The 20,244-nt window shown below is 35.4% G+C and overlaps 1 protein-coding gene across 4 annotated transcripts in view; it reads left to right on the top strand.

Annotated features, from left to right (window-relative positions):
• Positions 1-12,769, top strand: part of LOC115214086 (AP-1 complex subunit sigma-2) — a 124,515-nt gene extending 111,746 nt beyond the window's left edge. For 3 of the 4 annotated variants that reach the window (XR_005000193.1, XM_029783133.2, XM_029783137.2), the window contains one exon: positions 1,648-7,366. Coding sequence is in view for 1 of the 4 variants with exons in the window: in XM_029783133.2 (XP_029638993.1) it covers positions 1,648-1,704 (57 nt within the window). In the remaining 3 variants the exon portion in view is untranslated. Of the gene's footprint in view, positions 1-1,647; positions 7,367-12,597 lie in introns of those variants that run through there. The other variant, XM_036505039.1, reaches the window with a different exon arrangement.
• Positions 12,770-20,244: the final 7,475 nt, after the last annotated feature.

Genomic DNA, 20,244 nt, shown 5'->3' with positions numbered 1-20,244 from the left:
AATTTTAGGCTTTGTGCTTGTAGTGGAAAGAATTATCATTACTAAGGCAGTGAGCAGGCAAAATCGTTAGTGTCAGGCTTCCTTCCCAAGGAATGGTGATTAGCACCATTCCTTTCAACTCATTACTACTACTACAGTGAATATAAAGTGGGAATGATCCACAGATTATTATTATAAGCAGAGGATTGGTAAAATTAATCAACTTTGCCTTTCGTCCCACTGAGGTCAATAAAATAAAGTACCAGTCATGTACTAGGGTCAGTTGTATTGACTGACTTCTCCCCTCAAAATTGCTGGCAGAGTTATTAAAGCATCAGACAAAATGCTTGGTGGCATTTTATTCTGGCTCTTTATGTTCTCTCATTTTTCAGGGTTGATAAAATAAAGTTCAAGTACTAGGATCCTCTGCTCTCAAACTTGCTGGCCATATTGTCTTATCATCATAAAGGCCACGGATAAGAGAATCATAAAATTATTGTTAATATAATAATATTTAAAAAATCCTTAAACAACTTTTTCAATAAATTAGCCCTTTTTGTGCCAACCTGCTTGAGACTGATCCCTGGTTCTTTGGTAGAAACTTCCAGCTTTAAAGTACTCTGTATTAAAACTTTCTACCAAAATGTCATATCAATCTAGGTTCCAAACACCAGCTTAATAACAGCATTTTGCTTTTTTACTAAATTTTGCATTACTTTGAAAATTAAGTGAAACAGAGGCTTGTGTATTTCATAAGAAGGTTAAATAATATCTGTGTAGAATATAATCTAGGAAGGCGTTAGAAAAAATTATGGATTTTGCCCTTCCTAACCAATAATCTAATAAAGAAATTCTGTTGTGCCTGGGGAGAGTCATGTTATTTTTGTGCCTTATTATTTAACACTCACCGGTAAAATTTACACTTTTTTCTTATTTTTATTGTCCTAAAATTTTCCTTGCGTCTTACAACCTTTTCAATAGTTAAATAATAAGGCACAAAAAGAAAATGACTCTCCCCAGACACAACAGAATATGCTTCAACACACAAACTCATATAAAGAATCTTGCAAACCAAATCCAAAAACGAAATCTAATAAAGAAATAATTCTGCAATATACTGAATAGAACAAAATAATGACAATGTGAGAAAAGAAATGTTCTGTGACTTGTGTACCTCGCTTTAGTGTACGACTGAACAAGTTCTGTACACAAACCTATAAGCTAAAAATGCTTATATAATAATTATTACAAAACCACTATGAAATATCATTCACCAAAGAAGTATTTAGTAGTCACCGATAGGATTAGCTCACAGTTCTAAATTCAAACCCCATGCAGTTGGATGGCGTTATGGATTCTGCCAAACTTAGTCTTGGTGCCCAGTGTAAAGATAGATGTATACAGAAGAGGTTGGGGAGTAAGGTACCCTAAATGAAGGTAAATATTTCAAGGTTGAAGATGCTTTTTAACTGAACAACCACACATTGCTAGATGTATATACATATATATATATATATATATATATATATATATATATATATATATATATATATGCTTTCTCCATGCTTTTTATTGGAATTTGAGCTTTTGTTTATGATTATAATTACCTTTTATTATTATTATTATTGTTATTATTATCATTAAAACTTATCTCTGTTCCTTACTTAGGAGTCAGAAACACCAAAAGGCATACTCGAAGACATAGGGATTTCATTTCCCAGCTAGTATCGATACATCCTTGGTCTGTGTGCTCCCCAGACTTTTCCATGGAAATTTTACTCACCGTCTGCTGCCACCACCACCACCACCAACCACTACTACTATTACCAGTACCACCTTCACCACCACCACCACCACTTATTCTACAACCAACACTATTACTACTGCTGCTACTCCTACTACCACCACCACTACTACTACTACTGCCGATGCCCTGTCAAAACAACAGCTATCACCCTCTACCAACTGTCACCCTTACTCTCACTCTTTAATATTCTAATGGTCTTAACAGTGAACCAGTTAATTTTTCATTTGATCACTAGAGATTATCACTAGAGATTATCACTTTGTGTCTAAGTAATCTTTCCTTCTGTTTTTCACTATTCCTCTCATATTTACTTTCTTGGTCTCTCTTCTCTCTCTCTCTCTCTCTCTCTCTCTCTCTCTCTTACTATATTCTTTCACCTTTTCCTGCTCCTCTATCTCTTATACAGCACTTATTTAGATCTTTATGATTGCAATTTTTTTTTTCCTTCCTTGGGAAGGAAGCAGTTCAGAAGAGGATTTTGTGGGGAGTTTTTTTTCCGTTTTTTTTCTTTCTTTTTTTTCTAATTGAAAGAAGCGGACAGAGTAACAGTGACACACAAAGTGAGAGGAAGTGAACAGAGAGGAAATGAATTGGAGTAAATTCTATAAAGCTTGGACTGATTTCTAGTCATTTCTACCTATCTTTCTTTCTCCTCTTCCTCATTATCTGTTTGTCTTTTTAGTATGGAAAGCAGACGTATGATGATGATGATGACTACCACTTATGATAATGACTACCACTTATGATAATGACTACCACTTCTGCTATGGCTCTGCATATGTTGAGTGCTATGAATTGCGCCTTTTTGCAAAACCAGGAATTAAAAAATGAATAAAAAGATAGGAAAGAATTTTTCTTCAATAACAGAAACAAAAAAAAAATGTCAACAGAGAGAAAGGGGAATTGTTTTTACAAAGACTAGAGATGACAACTACTCTATAGAACGGTTGTGATGACAGCATCTGTGATAAGAATGGGCGCGACAGTGAGAATATAGGTCTTCTACTGCAACAAACACTAATCTATTGGTGACTATGTCTAAAAATAATATAATTAGTAATAACATCTGTGGCAATTTCTTACCATAGCAAAATAACACAGTAAGCAGGCAAACATTTTAACACATTTTCTATAACTGAAGTCCTATTGTACCTGTGTGTTTCATGTATGTGTGTGTGTGTGAATATAGATGTATATGTGCTACTAGGTGTTGCAATTAAGTATGACCTCAACTGATGCAGGTTATAACCTTGTAGAGGTTCTGCCTGTGTATACATATATTTATGTAGTTAAGTATATACTTGCATGTATATGTCTATGTGTGTGTGTATGTACACACACATGTAACACATGTAATATGCATGTATACATATATACATGTGTGCAAGCAAGAGCGCACACACTAACACACATAGATGCATGTGTTGTAGGTGTCTGTAAGTGTATTTGTACTAAAATGACTTTTAAATTGTATATAACTTTAAGATAAGAACTTGTTCACCTGAATGTGAGTTAAATGTCACTGGTGAAAATAAAATGTGAAGCATACAGATTGAAATGTCTACTCTAGGAAAATAAATATTATAAATATATAATTGATGTAAAAACAAAAGTGTGTCAATTAGGACAATGATTGGTTGGTGTAGAAAGAGTGTTCTTGGAACGGAACACCTAAGAACTTTTCCTTTTGTATACATTTAGTGGCCCTGTAACCTTTCTGCTGTAGCATAAGAGGTGTGGTGTCTTTTTTTTAACCTTTTATTTTTTGTGAAGGACATATGTTTTACAACACTGCTGAAGGTTGTCTAAGTGTAAAAAATATCTATGCGCCTATGTGTTTGCATATATAAATATATATTTATGTGTGTGTATATATATATATATATGAGCATGTAGGTTATATATATATATACATACACACACACCTACACACTTAAGTAGACATATTTAAATACACATAAATACATTCACATATAATTGTAAAAAAAATAGGAAAATACATTTTCCATAATATTTGAAATGACCAAATTAATATTTCTAGTAGAAACGAATGTTCAAATAAAGCTGTTCTAAACCCAGTTGGTTTTATGGTAAGTTTACAGAAGTGGAAAATAGAAGAAAAAATAATATCCTGTTACATTACACAAGACTACATATCAACCTCCAATATACAAACTACAAATCAACACCTGGCCTACACATCACACCCAGTCTAACAACATACACATCCCCTACTCCATACCTAATCCATTCATCAACACTTAATTTGTTGCTGGTTTGACCCTATCATCTGGTCCCTTGGTGCCTTTAGTAGTTTCTAGTCTGTTGCAAGTAGCTTGACCACCTCTCCAATATGAAGGCAACTCATTCTCTTGATACACCTCTTCTTACTTTACCATCCTTTGTGTAGTGTTGTTAGTAAGTGGGTACAAACATAAGGGAGTTCTCCACCAGAGGACTACAGCTAGATGTGGCTAAACCTGGCCCCTGTGAATAATACCTGGTGCAGCTACCCTGTTTGCTAAACGTGTACTCTCTGCTATATTAGGTTATGACTGGTGACCTAGCAGTCATAGACCTTCAAGATGTCTGTCTGTGGTTACTGATTTCCAGCTGGTTTCCTTAGAGTTATTAAAGAAGTGACCAACCACAATTCATAAGTTGTGGTTTCTACTTCCTTTCATTCATCAACATCTGAGATCCTGCAAAAGTTATGGGTTGTGCTCCTCCCCTCTTTAATGAAGCAAACAGAAACATCAGGCTATATACATATGCAACACCTCAATATATATATTGTTCAACAAAAGTGACTTCAAATAATTGGTTAACCAAAGAATTTGGTGCAAAACTATTTTCTTCAAGGCAGTAAAAGGTGAAAATTTTATTTTTACTTCTTTTCATTAAATATCCTAAATCAATTTTACCATTTTTCTCTCAGACTACAATTAACACATTCAAGATGGTATTTTAAAATAAATTTTCTAAACATGAAAAATAATTAATATTTTTTGTAAAAAAAAAAAAAAATTTTTTTTTCCACATTTCTTTCAGGTTTTCTCATTTAAATTGTTTTGTTGTGTTTTTGTTATTTTCAAATTTAAAACTATAAAAAGTAATAAAATCTAAAGGTTGGTGGTGTTAAGTGATGTGGACTTACGTGAAAAAACTTGAAATTGTGTTAATTAGAGAAGTAAATTAATAATGTAAAATAGAAGGAATTAAAATTAGATTCAATTATGTGAATGCTTTCTTTTCATTGCTGCAAAGTGACAGGTTTGTAGAGGAGAAATATAGATAATTGAATGAACCTTAGTATATGACTAATACTTATTTTACTGTGATTTGGCAGAATAAAATGCATAGCCAGTTCCCATGAGATTTGAACTCAGATCATGTCCTCAAATTGAATGGTCAAAACACTTTCACTGCTGTATCAGGGCTGATACATTGCTTGACAGAAAACATTAAGTAATGTTGTTGCTTCTACTACTAGCTGCAATTGTTTAGTAATTTTAGTTGTATGCTCCCTGTTCCTAGAACAAGCCCTTTACACCTTATTAACTGTTCATTGGAAGCTTGATTTGTGTATGTATGCCAGCTCATGAGAGGCACAGTGGTTGTGAGAATAGCCTGTTTGTCTAAAGACCACATAGACTCGAGTTCAGATTTCACTACAACTATTCTCTTATTGCTTAAGCAAAGAAGAAAAAAAAAACATGAACTCCAATCTTACTTCACAGTTCAGCTGTTAGTGGTAAAAAGAGGCATTTAACTGTAAAAATAATTACTTCAGTTAAGAGACAGCAATGCCATGGGTTGTGAGATGAACAGATGACCATAGAAGAGGAAGTAGAGGTGAGAGTAGATCTAACGATCCTGGACTTCACTGAAGACATAATGAAAGACTGGCACAGCTAGCAATATGGTGATGTATTGATATGAAGAAAATGAATTTGGTTGAAACTGAGGGAGTTTGGTGGGGATAGGGGTCTCAAATGGTTTATTGTATTTAGTTTGGTACTTGTTGTTGGGAGTTAATTGGCTTTACCTATTCGATTTCTATCATCAGCAAAATACTAGTGATATTGAAGTGAATTGACTGATCTGGACCCACTTATAAGCCCTAAAAGTTGAGAATGGTTTACTATGCAAAACTTATAAAAATAATAATTTTCAACATTGACACAAGGTCACAAATTATGGTGGGGTAGGTGGAGTCCGTTCAAATCAAATACCCCCCAATTTATGACATATGCTATATATGCTGCTGATGTTGGAAAAATAAAAGGTAGTCTGCCCACAACAAGATGCAAAAAGATGAAAGTAATTCCATTACCCTAATAAAAAAATGTTGATGATATATTTGCATGCAGAAACATTCAGATAGCTATATATATTCATACTGCTGATTACTATATAATTGTACCCTCACTATCACCAACATTAAAGGTTCCTTTGATATCATATTCAAACCTTAACCCACCAGGTCAGCAGAGGTCAGATTGCTAAACCCAGTGAAACCAATTGTAATATTAGTTGAGAAGAGAATGCAAGTCTTAACTCTGGTATTGTCCATCTTGTAATCTGAGTTCAAAATCTATCTTCTCAAAATTTTTTAGGATGAATAAAAAATTCTTACAATAATTGCATCTGTGAAAATTCACTTTGTATTGAGTCAAAAGGAATCATTATAGCATGGTGGTATTTTATCCTGCTCTTTTTGTTCTGAGGTCATATTCTGTTAAGCACTGGAAGTGACATAATCAACAAATCCCTTCCCTAAAAACAGCTACCTTTTGTTCCTGAATTAAAACCATTATTATTATTATTGTTATAGCAAGCTGGCAGTACTTTAGCATACTGGGAAAAATGCTTTGTGGTATTTCATCCACCTTCATATTCTGAGTTCAAACTCTGCTGAGATCAGCTTTGCTTTTCATCCTTTTGGGGTCGATAAACTAAGTACCAGTTGAGTACAAGGGTTGATGTAATCAACTTAGCTCTTCCCTGAAGTTACTGGCCTTGTGCTAAAGAATTTGAAACCATTATTATTATAATTATTAAAAGGTAATGGATTAGTAGAATTGTTAAAGCATAGGGGCAAGACAACTTGCAGTATTTGTTCTGAAATTGTCTGTTCTAGTTTCAAACCTTACATCCCTCCAGAGTCAATAAAATAGAGTACCTGTCCAATACTGAAAATAATATATTCAACTGTACCCCCACCCTCACTGAAATTTTGGCTGTGTGCCTAATTTAAAAAGCAATTGTTAGCATGTTAGGCAAAAAACTTAGTGACATTTCTTCTAGCTCTTCCACTTTGCCTTTCCATCTTTTCAGGGCTGATAAGGTTAGTTATTATTTGAGCACTGGAGTTGATGTAATTGACTTCCTCCTCCCCTTAAAATTGCTGGCCTTGTGCCCAAAGTACTTGTCAGCTGTTGAGGAGGGAGGTCATTGAATTGATTACGTTCTGCCCCAAAATACATGACCTTTCGTTTGTAATAGATACAATTATTGTATCCAAAGTTGCTAAGTAGGTGACCATCAAATATTAAGGTTAACTACATATTCACCCCAAGTAGTTTTTTACCTAAGTGAGAAATATACCTCCTCCATCACTGATGTTGTGCAAATCCCTGCTGTTTTTTTTTTTTTAAATTTATCTTTTTAATATCACTTCATTTATTGCCCTTGTGGCAAATTAAAAAAATCAGTACGCCTTGTAAATATATTCTGACTCTTTATATTCCAAGTTCAAATCCTGCCAAGGTCAACTCATCTTTCTGGGATTGATAAAATAAAATACCAGTCAGGTACTGGGATTGGTGTAATCAACTCAGCCCTCCCGCTAAAATTTCTTACAATAAGTTGGCAGAATTGTTAGCATGTCAAGCAAAATGCTTAGTAGAATTTCGTCCAACTCTTTATGTTCAGAGTTCAACTTTACTGTTCATCTTTTCAGGTTTGATTAAGTACCACTCAAGTAATGGAGTTTATGTAAGTGACTTGCCCTGTCCCCTCAGAAGTGCTGGCCTTGTGCCAAAATTAGAAAGAATTATTATTAATAATAGTATGATAAATATCAGAATTATAATGCCTTAAAGTAATTGTCCTTTTTATTTTCTGAGTTCAAATCTCACCAAGGTTGACTTTGCCTTTCATTGATCTAGTTTCAATAGACAAATTACCTGACAGATACTAAAATTTTCTCCCTAATTTATAGCTTTGTGCATAATTAAAAAATCCTGCTCCCTTGGATTCTAAGGTGAAATTGCACCAAGGTAAACTTTGTCTTTCTATCTTATATGGTTGATAAAATAAGTACCAGTAATTTGCTGAAAGTTTATTTAATCAACTGGTCCCCCATCCTCTGTAAATTTCTGGCGTTGTGTCAATAGAAGAAATCTTTATTAGTATTAATTATTCAATATTATTTATATTGATGAAATACACCTACATACAGTCAATGGTATGACTGATTATTCTAATTATCAAATATATCATTATATTTATATAATTCAAAACTTATATATTCATATTATAAATTATTTATTTATTTATAATATAATTAAAATTTATATATTCTTAATATGATTACAATATATTCTTAATAAAAATTAAATGTTGACAATTTATACATATATGTACATTGATAATAAATTTGAGATGAATGTAAAGCATTGAAAATAAAATTGCAGTCAATGTCTATATTATTAATGAAATTTGAAAATGAATAAAACATGAATGCATATATATATAGGTGCAGGAGTGGCTGTGTGGTAAGCAGCTTGCTTACCAACCACATGGTTCTGGGATCAGAATCACTGCATGGCACCTTGGGCAAGTGTCTTCTACTATAGTCTCGGGTTGACCAAAGCCTTGTGAGTGAATTTGGTAGATGGAAACTGAAAGAAGCCCGTCATATATATATATGTATATATATGTATATGTATATATATATATCATCATTATGTATATGTATATATATGTATATGTGTGTATATATATATATGTATATATATATGTATATATGTGTGTGTGTGTGTGTATGTCTGTGTTTGTCCCCCCACCATCACTTGACAACTGATGTTGGTGTGTTTACATCCCTGTAACTTAGTGGTTCGGCAAATGAGACAGAATAAGTACTAGGCTTACAAAGAATAAGTCCTGGGGTCGATTTATTCAACTAAAGGCAGTGCTCCAGCATGGCTACAGTCAAATGACTGAAACAAAAGAATATATATATATATATATATATATATATATAATGTGTGTGTGCATAAGCATTCACATGTTATAAGATGTCACATGTTTGAAAATAAAACCAGTTATAATTCTACCTTACAGGTAAGACATCACTGTCTGTGAGTGATTTAACTCTAAAATATATTTTTCATGGACTAATTGTATTTCACCTTATCATTATTACTTAGAATGAAATGGAAAAATAATCAAATGTTACAAATTTGTGATTACTAATTGAGTTTGAATGTTAAACATTACTTTGATTATAAATCTGTGTATATTTTCACACTGTTAGTATTACTTTTAGCAGTTGTGTATATGCATATTTACACAAACTTTTACCACATTGCCTTTGTGTATGTTAGTATGTATATTCATAAATACACATTGACAAATTCATGTGTATTCACTTTCACACTTATCTGTGTTACATGTATGCATGAAACATTAAACAGTCATTATGTACATGTGCAGCAATCCATGTTCACATGTATATTTGATAAACATGGAATCATGGCAATTAGATAATGTTAACATTTTGAGTATAGATTTACTATGTAATCCTACATAATATTTTAAACTATAGTAAATGTGACTTCAAAAGACTTTTTTTTAACTGTTAGCAAACATGCAGCATTGGTTTCATCTATCTGGTATATTGTTTATCTCTATTTAAAAAAAAAAAAAATACAAAATATGTAGTATTTGAAAGTTTCCATACTACATATTTGGTTATCTAAAAGCTTTTTTTTTAATACAATAAGCCCTTCCATATTTATATGGCCATTGATGTGGTTCTAGTGAAGTTAGGCAGGTGGTGATGCTGTCTTCAAGTAGCTAACGTTTTATAATTTTCTTCAGTGACCATCATGGTTTAGATTAGTGTACAGTGTGTGTATGCTGTTGAAACTTTTAGCGAGAAGAATAAATATGAGATATTTTTGTTGCACTTTACATTTTAATGTTATGTCATTTTTGTGTAGTTAATTATGCAGCTATAATTAAATGGGTGCTGTCAATTATTAATTCAATGTCTTAAGAAAATGTCTGTACTATTTAAAACAAATCTGCTTGTAATATATGCATGTTAAGTTCTTAACAAAAGAAGCAGGCGGTTGCAAGTAAAATAACAAGATTCATTTGTTTGACTAAGTAACTAAAGTTTGCAAATATGTAAGAGGTGTATATGTATTCCTACTATAAAATCAAATCGAAAATCTTAGAAATGTCTTTATAAATCTTCATGGTTCTATCTGTATCTATGTGTGTGTATGTATTCTCATGAAGTGACAGCTACACTGTGACAGCATTAAAAAAAATAAGACATATAATGCGGGCTATCAAGCCAGCATCTATGGTTGCCACTCAACATTCTAGGACACATCAGATAATGTGATCTGGTTATATTGTCTGAAACCGAGAGGTTGGATGATCACAACTGGAATGTCTTTAATCATACTTAGGTTTGATTAAATGATGACTAGGGCTAAACAGCAATATATGTAATGTGTGTATTGTGAACATTCGTACAATGAATAAACTCAAACACATGTATATATAGGTTAGTTGCCAATCACTGGTGAGTATGTCCTAATAGTTTAAAAACCATACTTTCACTACTTATTTTAGGTGCCTATATTAGTCACAAGCAGACTTATGTCTCCCTCAGCTCTCCAGCCTCTGCAGAGCATCAAGGATGTAAGAGCTTTAGAGAAAGAGTTAAGCTGCTTAACTCTTTCTCTAAATCTCTTACATCCTTGATGCTCTGCAGAGGCTGGAGAGCTGAGGGAGACATTTCCTAGACACCCAACTCATTTCACCTCTCTCTCTCTCTCTCTCTCTCTCTATATATATATATATATATATATATATATATGTATAGGGAGAGTTTACGAAAAAAACACAAAAGACGAAGACAGGTGGTGTACAAAACAAACAGATGTATTAGTATATAATGCTCAGAAATAGAAAAAGTCTTACGTTTCGAGCCTACGCTCTTCTACAGAAAGGGACACAGAAAAAACAAGGAGAGAGAAAAAGAAGAGAGAGAGATATGTGAAATGAGTGGGAGACCCGACAAATGAAGTGAGTTCATGCTCGCAGGACAGCCTGCTGTGCTGACCTTGGATCATAGAGTGACCTGCTGTTCTTGACGAGACCTGTTGAGTCAAGTTCGTCAACATCAAAAATTCAAATGGAAATTGTAGTGAAGACACCCGTGACGGTGACACGTAAAAAGCACCATTCGAGCGTGGCAGTTACTAGCGTCACCTGACTGGCGTCCATGTCAGTGACACGTAAAAGTACCAACCAATCGTGGCCGTTTGCCAGCCTGCTCTGGCCCCTGTGCCGGCGGCACGTAAAAAACACCCACTACACTCACGGAATGGTTGGTGTTAGGAAGGCATCCAGCTGTAGAAACACTGCCAGATCAGACTAGAGCCTGGTGCAGCCTCCATGGCTTACCAGACCCCAGTCGAACCGTCCAACCCATGCTAGCATGGAAAACGGCCGTTAAATGATGATGATTTCTGGGGCACAATTATGTTCAGTCAGCCAATTATATGTATGAGCAGACTCAGAAACTGTGGTTTACACACCCTGCTGTGCATTACTGATGCAGGATTGTTTCAGATGCAGGTATGAACCACTTCAGTTATTCCTTGAACACCACCACATCATTTATCTTCTCCAACATTAAGCGCCACCTCTTCCTTGAAATGTTTGTCTTTTGCTAAAACATTTTAAAATGAAGTGTTGTTGTTTGGCTTAGGTGTCAGCCCTGCTCAACAAACCTACAATTAAAAGCCTTCCAGTAGTGATCATCCCATTCCTGTGTTTTTTAAGTCTAGAAGTTGGGATATTTGGCTGTTATTTCTGGCGAGTGAAACAACCATGTAGCTGCTGCTTCATTGATTTCTTTAAGTGAATGTGATTTGATTTGGAAATAGTCACAATTAGCATCAGTGTCAAGAGGTGATGTTGGGGTTGAAAAGATGCTAGTGCATTCTGTGACAGCATAGAGTACACAACAGCCATGGCTCTGCTTTTTCAATATCAACTTAAGAACATTGGTTGACACTGCAACTGAGATGTTGAGTGAAACCTCATCAACGAAACCAATAATTAGGTGTGTGTGTGTTTGTAGCATACGTGTGTATATAAGCTTGCACGCACATGTGTGTGTGTGTGAATCTTAGTATGTATATATCCACACATACATGTGTTCAATATATATAAATATGCAAATATGTGTGTATGTTTAATATGTACATATATTCATCTCTGTATATAAGCAAGTATACATATATGTATATGCGTATAAATCTATACATGTATGTTTATGATATATACATATATGTATACATGCACACACAAATTGTAGTTTTACATGCAATGCATTCTGGGATCAATAATAAGTACATAAACCAAATACAGTAAATATCATTTGATGTGTTTTTCACCTTTTACTACAATTTTATTATTATTACAGTTATTTTAACCTTAAAATCTTTTTATTTCGCAGTGATTAAAAATTTTTTTTTTTAATATTTTTGGTGTAGGATTTCTGATCCAGGCTAGCAATTCCTCCATTTTGGAAAGGATCAGTTTTTTTAATCATAACTTTTTAAAAACTGTTTGGATTTTACTGTTGAAAATACAATGTTATATGTTTGTCTTTTTCAATATTAATTTTTCTTTTTTACATCTTAGAAATAAAATAATGAAAATTTATTGTTTTTGTGTTAACTTGTGTTTTAAAACAAAAATGGTATTATTTTAAAGAAATCATTATTTTAGAAAATGTGGATAGCATGGTTATTAGAGCGACAAAGAAAATGTCTTGTGTGTTGGAATTTCACTGATAGTGATTTTGTCTTTTCATTCTTCAGGATTTGATCCAATGACTATCATAAAAATACTGGAGTCTACTAGACCTAGAAATATTTGTAATCTTTTGCCTAAATTCAAAATTAAAATTATGTTGTTATTAAATGGTAAGCTGACTGAACCATTAGTGTATCTGACAAAATGCTTAGCAGCATTTCTTCCATCACTTTATGTTCTGCATTCAAATGTTGCCTAAATCAACTTTGTCTCTCATCCTTTCATGGTTGATAACATAAAACACCATTTGAGTACTAGGGTTGATGTTTCATCATCATCATTGTTCGACCGTGGTCGAGACAATGGAATTTACCATGCTATACCAGACTTCACGGTCCATCATGGCATTACGGAGGTCCTGTTGCTGGATGCCTGTATCCCTGGAGATTACATCAGGGTAGGAGAGTGTGCGCCCTCTGGTATTGCGAGTAGATGGCTTCCAGAGGAGAAGAGTAGAAATTACCTCTTTTTCAGCTCTACAACAATGTCCAGCAAACTGGACTCTCTTACCTTTCACAAGTATGGTCTAACTAAAGTATCCCTTGGTTTTACTACTGAATTCTGTATACCATTATATAACCTGTTCACTCACGAAAGTAATATAAGAAACAAACTTTAAAAATGACTGCAAGACTATTCCTCCATAAAGTAGTGCAGTGGATCAAGAAAGAAACAAGAAATTCTGGTGGTTGTAGTTGATCCATCATTTGGACAATTCAGCTTGGGTTGTCGTTGGTTACATGTGTTCTGTTTTATTAATTTTGCTTTGGTTAATAACAGCAGGAAATCAACATAACTCACCTTCATGAAAATCACTCACACCTCTGGTTTCAATAATTGCTAAACAAGTTTATGGGGGAAAGGCAGGCTCCAGAGCACATACTGATTAGTTTGAAAATGTGTTAAATGCAACATGATTGGAACTTCGATCCAAATCCTGCACAATACTCAGCCAGTCACAGCACAGAACTTAACCAATGTTCAAAACTCACATGATAGGTAAAACGGCTAATTATTACAGATTGACATGTTGTGCCTATAAAAGGCTAATTGTCTTCAATGTGCCATAATAGAAATTGGTCTCACTACAGATGTAATCAACTAACCTCCTCCCACTGAAATGACTGGCCTTATACTAAAATCTGAAAAATGGGACAAGCTGGTAGAATTATTGCAAGCCTCGCCTGGCACCTGTGCCGGTGGCACATAAAAAGCACCCACTGCACTCACAAAGTGGTTGGCATTAGGAAAGGCATCCAGCTGTAGAAACACTGCCAGATCAGACTGGGCCTGGTGCAGCCTCCTGGCTTCCCAGACCCCAGTCGAACCGTCCAACCCATGCTAGCATGGAAAGCAGACGTTAAATGATGATGATGATGATGAGTTCAAATACTGCTATGGTTGACTTTGCCTTTCATCCTTTCAGGGTTGATAAAAATTAGTACCAGTTGAGCACTGGGGTCAATGGAATTGACTTGCCCCCCTCCCCAAATTGCTGGCCTTGTGCCTAAATTTGAAGCCATTATTATTAGATGATGGTAGATGGTAAAATCAGTAGAACAGCAGATAAAGGGACTTACGATGTTTAGTTACATTGTTTTACATTCTGAGTTCAAATATGGGTGTTGGTTGTCTATAAATTTATTTTTGCAGAGAATCAAGGTAAATAACATAAAAAAAAAAAAGAAATCTTATTCTATTTTCATTCACACATTCACATGTAGACATTCCATAGCTGTGTTCTCTACATGAATGTACACATACAGACATCCTACAGCTGTGTGCTCTATAAGCACATATACATTTCGACATTCCACATCAATACTCGCTAAACATGTAAACATCCCACAGCCATGCTCTCTAAACATGTAGACATCCAACAGCAGTGTACTCTACACATGCACCCATCTTATAGCTGTGTTCTCCCCTTGCAGACATTCTACATTTATGTTCTCTACAAGTATATACATGTGTAACTTTAGACAGTTTACCAAATCTGTGATATTTTCTTGAATCATGACTAGATAACAGCTCACTTCATTCACTATTTATAAAGTCCTAGAGAAATTCAAGGACATCCTTATTCCTTGTTTTTTTGTTTTTTTTCCTAAATCATTAGAATGCAGAGAACAAGGTCAGTAGCATTTAATAATTACTAATGATAAAAAAAACTACATATTTTCACAAATGCCATATCCAAGTGCCTAGAAAATATGCATGTACGTAGGCAGAAACACAGATGCATGCAAAATAAATATATATGCAAAGTTTTACTATAACAAATCAAGTATCATCATCGTTTTCATGTCCACTTTTCCATGCCTGGATGGGTCAAACAGATTTTCTATAGCTAGATGCCTTTCCTGTGGAGGCACAATGGCCCAGTGGTTAGGGCAGCAGACTCACAGTTGGAGGATCGTAGTTTCAATTCCCAGACCGGGCGTTGTGTGTGTTTATTGAGCGAAGACACCTAAAGCTCCATGAGGCTCTGGCAGGGGGTGGTGGCGACCCCTGTTGTACTCTTTTGCCCCAACTTTCTCTCTCTTTCTTCCTGTTTCTTGAGTAACGCTGCGATGGACTGGCATCCCGTCCAGCTGGGAGGAACACATATACCACGGAAACCGGGCCCATGAGCCTGGCTAGGCTTGAAAAGGGCAAAGAAAAAATAGAAGAAAGATGCCTTTCCTGTCACCAACCCTCACCTGTTTCCAAGTAAGGTAATATTTGCCCATGGCCAGTCATGTTTTTCATGAAGGATTAGAAACAGGACACTGTTTGTATGATGGTACACTTACAACACCCATGTGATGTCAAGACAAGGAAACACAAACACACACGCATACATCTGTATGTGTATGCAGAATGGATGACTTTCAGTTTCTGTCCACCAAATCTACTCACAAGATTTGGTTGACCTGGGGCTAGAAGACATTCAATGTACCATAGAGTGGAACTGAACCCAAAATCCTGTGATTGAGAAGCAAACTTCTTAAGCCACACAGCTATGCCTGTGCCTATTCATGGTGTTGGAAAATGAACATTCATCGACAAGTTGAAGGGTAAGAATGATACTTAATTTCTTACTTCAGCACATGACTACAAATTGGTTTCATATTTTGGCACAAGGCCAGCAGTTTCAGGGGAGAAAGCTAGTCAATTACATTGACCCTAGTGTTCAACTAGTACCCTTTTTATTGACCCCAAAAAGGTGAAAGGCAAAGTCGACCTCAGTGAAATTTGAACTTAGAACATAAAGGTGGATGCATTTTGCCTGGTTTTGCTAACATTACTGTCAGCTCACTGCCTTAAATGACTACAAATTATAGAGCAAGGGTGTAGTTTAACTGAAATGCCCCAGGATATGCTTTATTTCAATGGCTCAACCCTGTTTTCAGGAACAATGACTGGCAAAGCCATTTTCTGTAAGATGACCTTAACATTTAGTACTGGAGTCAATGTAATTGACAATTCTTCATTCCACAAAAATGCTGGTCTCAATGTAATTGACTATTCCTCCTTCCCAGAAAATCAGAAACTAAGAGCAGTTAATTAGCAGAATAAGAACATTGGGAAAATGCATTGCAGTAATTGTTCTAGTACAGATCAAATCCTGCCAAATTCAACTTTGCCTTTCATCCTTTCAAGGCAAATAAAATTAAGGACCAGTCAAATACTGGAATTGATCATACCAACTAATCTCTTCCTCTCAGAACTGCTGGTATAAAACCCAAAAGATGGTTAAAGTATTGAATTTTTTTGATGCTTTGCAGTATTTTTTCCATTTTCTTACGTTCTGAGTTTAGATTCTGTTAAGATCAACTCTGCTTTTCATCCCTTTGGAATTGATAAAAGAAAGTATCAGTGATGTACTGGGGCCTGTGGCATTGACTTGCTCTCTCCCCTAAAAAATGCTGGCTTTGTACCTAAATTAAAAACTATTGTTATTAAGGATGAGAAGACTCGTCAAGCCAAGTGAAATTGCAGTTGTAGCCATTGATGGTGTCATGTAAATGGCTCCTAATGAAACCATAGTTGTGGCTGTTGCCAGTAGCGTAACCTTTGAATGTTAGGCCTCATGGAGGCCACTCTGTAAAGTGATTGGCATTAGGAAGGGTATCCAGCTATAGAAACCATGCCAAATGAGACTGGAACATGGTGCAGCTCACTGGCTTACCAGTTCCGGTCAAACTGTCTAATCCATGCCAGCATGGAAAGCAGATGTTAAAGGATGCTGATGATGGTAAATTAACAGGGCCATTAGCCCTTTTGTTACTATATTTCTATATGCTGCCATTGTTTCAATTAAATTTTAAAATAATAAAGAATTTAGTATAATAACTTTCTCATTATTAAGCTGGTGGCTGGAACAAATTAGCACAGAATTTTGATGAGAGATTACAATTTAGACCACTTTAAAACACTAAGATAAGCCACAACTAAAAGAATTTCATTGAAAGATATCCATTTCTCTATATGTTATGAGGAAATACAATCACTCACTCTCACATGCATATGCACACATACATGCCAAAAGGATGTATGCATGTGTATATGAAAGAGAATGTTTGTGTGTGTGTGAGAGAGCAAGTGCAAAAAAATACATAACAACACACCTTCTCTCTCTCTCTCTCTCTCTCTCTCTCACACACTCTCTCTCTCCCTCTCACACACACACACACATGTCCCATTTCATATATGCATACATACATCTTTCACTTTCTGCTCTCACTTCAAAGCAATTATCACCTTTTCACTTTCTCCTCACTTTCAATTTCTGCTCTCTTCAAAGCATAAAGGAAAAAAAAATTTTATGGAAATTACCGAACAGTCATATGATCTCATATGATCGAGTTGACAACTTTGCTGCTTCAAATGAAAGAATGCCTTAAAATAGCTTCCTTTGCCCACTGTCTAATGACCAAAGCAAATAATAAAAAAATAATAATTGTTCAATTAAAAAGGAATGAAAATAATTGCATTTGATCATTTCCCCCATAACTTTGAAATTTGTCTGTTGGAATGGAAAACTGCTTAGATATAACAGCTCAAGACAAGAAAAGAATTGAGCGAAAAAAATTCACACAAATGTAAAAACTATTTCTGTGATAACTTTGTCAAACGGGCATTCCCACGTCTACTCATCATCACCACTGTTTTTATTGCTTTCCAACTCGACCACATCACTCCCAACCTCTTTTCTAAAATGTCTATAGTTACACAGCTCATTTACAGCAAGAAACCTGTTCTAGTCTGGCCTCTTCTGTCATAGATTGTCTTCTAGCATAAAGTTGCCACCCAATTCACCTCTTGAGGTTCAAAGTCTCAAAGCTGCATTGTGACCGCACTCAGCACATGATGCAAAGTATTGATGTTAGAAAGGGCATCCAGTCAAAGGAACCATGTCAAAGCAGACACTGGAGCATAATGCAGTCCTTGATTCATTGGATCCTGTCAAACCATCTGATCCATGTCAAAGGTAGTTTACATGAAAACTGAGGAGTTCAGTTTAAATTCTTAATTTTAAATTGACATAGAATTGTTTGGTCAGTCAGGTTTTTAACAAGTTTTGAGCATACTTTTTTTAAAAGTCTTGGTTTTTCAAAGCTAATGGTTAATCATAAACAGTACCAAATCAAGAAGCAGATTTTCGCTTTCTCTCTCTGTAACATCAGGTGTTAATCACACTGAGACACTAGTAGACATGTGGTTAAATGGAGCAAAAAAACATGTTTAATTTCCTGTTAATTTACATTCCAAACACTTGATTAATCAGGACAAAGTTGATATGATATGCTTGAGAAGCCCTGTTGAGTCAAGTAAAACCAAAATCATAGCCATAGCTAGTGCCACCTGGCTGGCTCCTGTGCTGGTGGCTCGTAAAATGCACCATCTGAACGTGGTCAGTGCCAGTGCTCCCTGACTGGCTCACATTCTGGTGGCACGTAAAAAGCACTATCCCAACATGACCGATGCCAGGTCCACCCGACTGGCTCCCATACTGGTGGCACATGAAAAGCACTATCCTAACGTGGTCACTGCCAGTGCCCCCTGATTGGCTCCCATGCTGGAGCCATGTAAAAAGCACCATCCAAATGTGATCAATGCCAGGGCCGCCTGACTGGCTCCCTTGCTAGTGGCATGTAAAAAGCACCCACTACACTCTTGGAGTGGTTGGTGTCAGGAAGGGCATCCAGCTGTAGATCAGATTGGAGCCTGGTGCAGCCTGCTGGCTTTTCAGACCTCAGTCAATCCATCCAACCCATGCCAGCATGGAAAACGGATGTTAAATGATGATGACGATGATGATGATGAATTCAAAAGCAATGTATTTGAACAGAAATAGAGTAAAGAAAGGCTTAAATATGGAAGGAACTCAGAAAATTTATCAAATGGATGTGTCTGTTTTAAATGTCTTGTGTTGACTCAAGGAAAGGAAGTATCTGTATGTAGGTAATAAAATTGATATAGAGTTACTTACAAGCTTAAGGAAATTTATTTCAAGTCATTTTTATGCTGACATAAAATTAGGTATGTACGAATACAGTAATTAAAAAAAGTACATAGAGAATTTTAAAAATGCTTCTCCCTCTCCTGCAAAGGGCTTTCTTTGAAGCATACAAGCCTCCTTAAATTTGTCCTATTTTCTGTATGTAATAAAATTTAAATCGTGTTTATTAACCATTTTACACGGAAGAAAACCAATGTATTGAGATATAAAAACAATAAAGTCTATAATAAAAAACATAGTTGAATCTTAGTAAACAAACAAATGTATTAATATCAGGTGGGGGTGGGGGTTTGTCACAAAAATGGTGGCACCATAGACCAGTCAACGTGTTCAAGAAGAAATACTGTTATAGTAAGAGAAGGCTCAATGGTTTTGCTGTATGCAACATCTCTAGTGTTGATAGCACAATAAATGCCCTTAGTCCATACTGTAAAGTGTTTGCTGATTGGAAAAGAATCCAGCCACAAAACCATGCAGCAAAAAAGACATAGTATCCACAATAACACAGACGGGTTATGATGAGTAGTTAGACTCTCCCTGCTCATGCTAACATGGAGAAATGGTTGTAAAATGATGAAGATCATTATGATGATGAGATTAATTGACAACATCAGTATCACCATCATTTTTACATGGTAGTGAGACATGGATCCTGAATGCAGAAGACATGTGAAGGCTAGAGAGGACTGAAGCTAGTATGCTCCACAGGATGTGCAATTTCAGTGTACATGTGTGACAGAGTGCATTGAGGGAAAAGTTGGGCAAAAGAGGAATTCGATGCAGTGTGCAAGAGAGAAGATGACTGCACTGGTCT

Source organism: Octopus sinensis, linkage group LG7 (assembly GCF_006345805.1).
Source record: "Octopus sinensis linkage group LG7, ASM634580v1, whole genome shotgun sequence".
Lineage (NCBI taxonomy): Eukaryota > Metazoa > Mollusca > Cephalopoda > Octopoda > Octopodidae > Octopus > Octopus sinensis.
Note: the sequence above shows the minus strand (reverse complement) of the source record. Positions and strands in the feature narration are given on the sequence as shown.